The following is a 4,826-nucleotide window of genomic DNA, read 5'->3' as shown; positions in this document are numbered from 1 at the left end:
AAATTTTATATTAATATGTGCTATAAATTTATTTTTAAGTTTAAAGTTTTTAAATAGAAATTACTTTAATTAAATTCAATTTTAGTCAAAATTTATTTTATAAAATGAAAATCTTCTAAAACACGAGGTTAAACTCCCCCAACCTGCAGACATACATTTAATCCTCTTCCTTTAAAAGCACCTACATTCGTTTAATGACCAATAAAAAATAAAATAACAAAATAAATAATAATGAAGAAAGTACTAGAGTAACATACGTACAAAGGGTTCAAATTTAAATAATTACTATGTACATATTTTCTCTGTCTTATGTCTTATATATTGGTCACTTTTAACCGAATCATTAATATTAAGGAAGATAAGTTAAGTCATTAAATATGTCTAACAATAAAACAAGTTTTCAATTATACACTAACATAATTACACATTCAACTAATTTCACTAATAACTAATTAAATCTTTAGCTTAAATTATCATCTCATATTCTCTCTCTTCCATGTCATTATTAATATTTATCCATTATTTTACTATTCTCATCAATGAATATGGACCAATAACAACCTTTAATCTCAATATTTCTCTTTCCTAATAATGAAGTGTTGAGAATAGTATAAATGATAGAATTGAAAAATCATTATTAATAAGTTAGTTAGTGACTTATAAATAAGATCAAGTATTCCTCTTAGAATGTGATCAATATATAGAACCGGATGGAGTATATAATAAGAAAATTGTAAGTATATATTTTTTTTGTTAATCAAGTTTTAGTTAACTTTGTGTTGGAGTGAGGATCTGTGTCTAAATTTTTGCTCAATTTGTTGTTTAGGTTATAGTTTTTACTCTCTTTTGGAGTGAGTACCAAGTTTAGGTTTTTATTTGTTGGTTTCGTAGGTCTAAATTTGCCAACCTCCTATTAGAAGAAAAACCACACCTAAATGTTTATTTGTTATTCCTATGAACTGAAATATAAACAAAAAAAATTATGTGAGATAAACTAAATTACCAACAAATTTTAATTAACTTACCCCTATTTAATGAGTGGTACATATTTAAAAGTGTTGAGAGAATTAAATACATTACCGGAAGTTTTTTTTTTCCTTTCTAAATATGACTTAACATAGATATGAACACGTTCAAACATTTAATGTTTGGCTAGCGTGGCTTCACTCCAAACTGGTGTTGAGTAATAAATTTCAGATACGATATAATAAATGTAGTTTTCATGAAGATATGAATAAATCCTACCAATAAACTCCGCCTGAATTGATTACAACTCTACAATAATTCGGGAGACTTCTACCCTTTCAATTTTTAAAAGGGAAGAAAAAAATAAAAAGGATTTGAGTATTCCATCATTAGTCTTCTTATGTTAAATTAAATGTCATGTCCACTCCAGCTCTTCATTCTTGTTATTATTATTGTAAATTCTCTATGGTTGGAAGAGGGGATAACTGTTTTCCACGGTCACTACGGTCACTTTCATGAATTTCTTCATATATTTTTATTGATCATTCGTCTCATTCAATAATCAATAGTATGAAATGCAAAAGTGGCTAGAAAAGCAAAGTAATAGACGTGAAGAGGACGTGCCTCAGATACAGACTTCTTGTTCCCGCTTTTATTGCTGATTTTTTTTCTTCCCGGCATCACTACAATACTACCGATATTCCTTTCCCTTTGTGCCACCAAAATTAAAATCAAAACATTTCTGTTTAATACATGTTTTATTTACAGTTAAAATTACATGTATTTTAATACATATCTAACCAATAATGATAACATAAAAATAAAAATATGAGTCTTAATCTTTCGACAGAATAACTTTTACTTCAAAAATCATTTTACGTTCAATTTCCAAACATGCAGTTGGTCTACTAGGATTTTGCCTCTTTTATGTGCATTTCTTCCCTCAATAGCCAACAGTGACTTGGACTAGTTCTTATAAAAAGACCTTCCACCTCCACCAAAACACTCCTAACAAAATCTCTCTTTTTCTTTCTCTCTCTCTCTCTCTCTATTGTTGCCCACCCTTTTCTTCCCTCCATTTCCCTTTCCTCTTTCGAAAAAGCATATATTTATATAAAACTGTGATCTTGGGATAGTTGAAACTAAACTTGAGAAAATGGACAACCAACGTAGCCCTCTTCTAAGTTGGGCTTACTACTTCCAGGGAAAGGTTGGTACTTTGCTTACCCTTCAACCATTTCCATTGAACACACACATTGATAATTTCATAGTCCTTAGTTGTTGCAATATGTTTTAATTAGCCTTAAAAAAAGTGTAATGGAGCTTATAATGGTTGGAATCTGAGCACTAATTTTTCATTGTTGTTTGTTGTTTAATTGAATTGGTACATGCAGTCAATGGAGGAGCTGAGGCAGTCCCTGATATACACAACTCTGGAGCTAGAACAAACAAGGGTTGCAGTGCAAGAAGAGCTTAAAAAGAGGGATGAACAACTACTCAACCTAAAGGACCTCCTGAGCAAAACCATAAGAGAGAGAGATGAGGCACAAGAGAAATGCCAGAGACTTCTCTTGGAGAAGCTAGTTTTCCAACAGCAGCTACAACATGCAGCTCCTGTGTCTGGAATTTCAAGCATTGAGGATGAGCCGAGAAGAGGAATTGACTCCAACAATGGTCATTCATCATCAGATTGTGAAGAAAGCATCGTTTCCTCTCCAGTCATTGACCATTTACCTCAACCTCAACCACAATCAATGATTGAACTAACACCAGACAAACCATTACCAGAAAAGGGTAAGCTTTTGCAAGCAGTGATGAAAGCTGGTCCTCTCCTTCAGACCCTTCTCCTTGCAGGACCTCTTCCTCAATGGAGACACCCTCCTCCACCACTTGAGTCCTTTGAGATTCCACCTGTCACCATTCCCTCACCACCACCACCACCACTACAACTACTCCACCAAGACACTTTTTTTAACAAAACCAACGGTAGCAGCAGTACCACAACCAACTGTGGAAGACTCAGTAGAAAAAGGGTCTTCTGTGATGGCTCTGATTCTCCTACCGAGACCAAGTACCAAAGGCTTGTACTTCACTGACTTATTACCAAAAGTCAGGATCCACACACTTAGTAATTTCTAATTTATATATATATATATATATATATATCTTCAAAGTTCTTAGGATTAGAGGGTAAGTAAGTAAGAGTAACAAGCTAGTATGCAACTGATCTAGCTTCTGTACAGTGGTTGTTCACTTGTTCTAGGATACCAGAACACAAGTTATCCGGATTTAACTCATTCAGAGAGAAGATGAGAGGATGAAGAAGAAGAAGTGCTTGATTTTAGGCTTTCTGGCTTTATTTTGGTGAAGAATTTGTCAACTCTTCACATTTTGCTTCCTAGGGGCCTTGATTTCTCTTAAATTGTTATTGTGTTAAGTGTAACAATTAAAGATTACTGTAGTCCAACAGTTAAGCATGTAGTTTTAGTGTGTAGGTGTGGTTGTGGTTGTGAAGTGAGTTTGATTGATCTCTATAAAGATCGCATCAACAATTAAGAGAATGGGTGTGGAGTGGGTGGATTGGGAGATGATGAGTGTGACCAACGACCAAAGGGAAGGTCTTTGAGTTCTGCTTGTCTGGTTTGGTGGACCCAAATATTAGGAACACAAGATCTGTTACTGGTGTGGTGTATCATTATGTTAAAGCCTTTGTTAGAAATGTTATCATTATGCAGGTCTAATCTTGTGCTTTTCCATAAATTATTTCTATTTCCTTTTGTTTTAATTAAGTCCGTGTTTGGCAACTGCTCCCACTAAAAGTTTTTTAACTTACATGATTCTGTAACCTCAATGTGAGCTCACAAATATATTTCATCCTTAGAACTTAGAAGAGCAGAAAATGTTGACTAGTATCATGTTCAATGAAAGCATGGCAATTGGGGGCGAAAAAAGAGAGATTCTGCAGACAAACGTAACATGCTGCATTATTATGGTATAAAAAAGGGGTTGAATTATATTTTGCGAAAAAGAAAAGGTTAAATTATGTACTAATCTCTCAAAACGTTTCTTATTTTATGAAGCAGCAGGTTCCCCCTCACTTTCTTCCTATGCCACATCCTCTCCTAGTACATCGCTTTACTAAAAGAGAAATCATAGTATATTTTAATTTTGTACAACAATTTATATATGAAAAAGAAAGAATTTGAGGAAAAGAGAGAAAAATATATGATAAAAAAAATGAAGAAAAATAATATTGCAGAAATTTTTACAAGAATAGTCTCTATGCTCTTTCTAGAAGACTCTTATTGTTAATGAACTGTCTTGGCCACATTATTGGAAAAACCTCGTTACCGAACTGTGCGTTGGCTGTTTGTCTTAATCACTGTGGCGGCCTATGAAATGGATCCTCACAGTAGCTTTTGTTTGTTTAATAACAATTTCGAAAGGACTAAAATACAAAATGATTTTATTTTATAATTTAAATAAAATTAATTATATTTGATTCACTTGAAATATAACTTTTAAAATTGATAATTATTTCAAAATTAAATTATCAAAACATAAATTACTATTAAGCACGTAGATTAGTAGGCAGAAACTATTATAAATTAACTAGGAGTCTCTGGTTTGAGTCTTCAAAAAATGCAGCTCCCTTGTAAATTTGAAGGAAAAACTTTACTACCGTGTTGGACTTGAATCTGTCTGGTGCCTGATATAGTAATTAAATATTGGTGGATGTAGGATAAAAAAGGAAGGCAACTATAAATTTTTTGTCCCAACTTGGTTGTTTTGATTGTACAATACAAGAATGAAAACGCATCAGTTGGCACACAAAAGCTTGCAAAAATAGAACAAATAAG

The 4,826-nt window shown here is 32.8% G+C and overlaps 1 protein-coding gene across 1 annotated transcript; it reads left to right on the top strand.

The window, feature by feature from the left end:
• The first annotated feature begins 1,968 nt into the window (after positions 1–1,968).
• LOC114374326 (arp2/3 complex-activating protein rickA-like) lies at positions 1,969–3,726 on the top strand. Its single transcript, XM_028331963.1, has 2 exons — positions 1,969–2,176; positions 2,361–3,726. Exons 1-2 carry the CDS (start codon positions 2,123–2,125, stop codon positions 3,060–3,062), a joined length of 756 nt encoding a protein of 251 aa, XP_028187764.1. The 5' UTR covers positions 1,969–2,122; the 3' UTR covers positions 3,063–3,726.
• The last annotated feature ends 1,100 nt before the right edge of the window (positions 3,727–4,826 follow it).

Source organism: Glycine soja, chromosome 11 (genome assembly GCF_004193775.1).
Source record: "Glycine soja cultivar W05 chromosome 11, ASM419377v2, whole genome shotgun sequence".
Taxonomy (NCBI): Eukaryota; Viridiplantae; Streptophyta; class Magnoliopsida; order Fabales; family Fabaceae; genus Glycine; species Glycine soja.
Note: the sequence above shows the minus strand (reverse complement) of the source record. Positions and strands in the feature narration are given on the sequence as shown.

Excerpts from the sequence above, each read along its gene's own strand:
- LOC114374326 (XM_028331963.1), top strand. The coding sequence starts at position 2,123 with ATGGACAACCAACGTAGCCCTCTTCTAAGTTGGGCTTACTACTTCCAG. Across the intron at positions 2,177-2,360 it reads CTTACTACTTCCAGGGAAAG|TCAATGGAGGAGCTGAGGCA; the intron begins GTTGGTACTTTG and ends TGGTACATGCAG.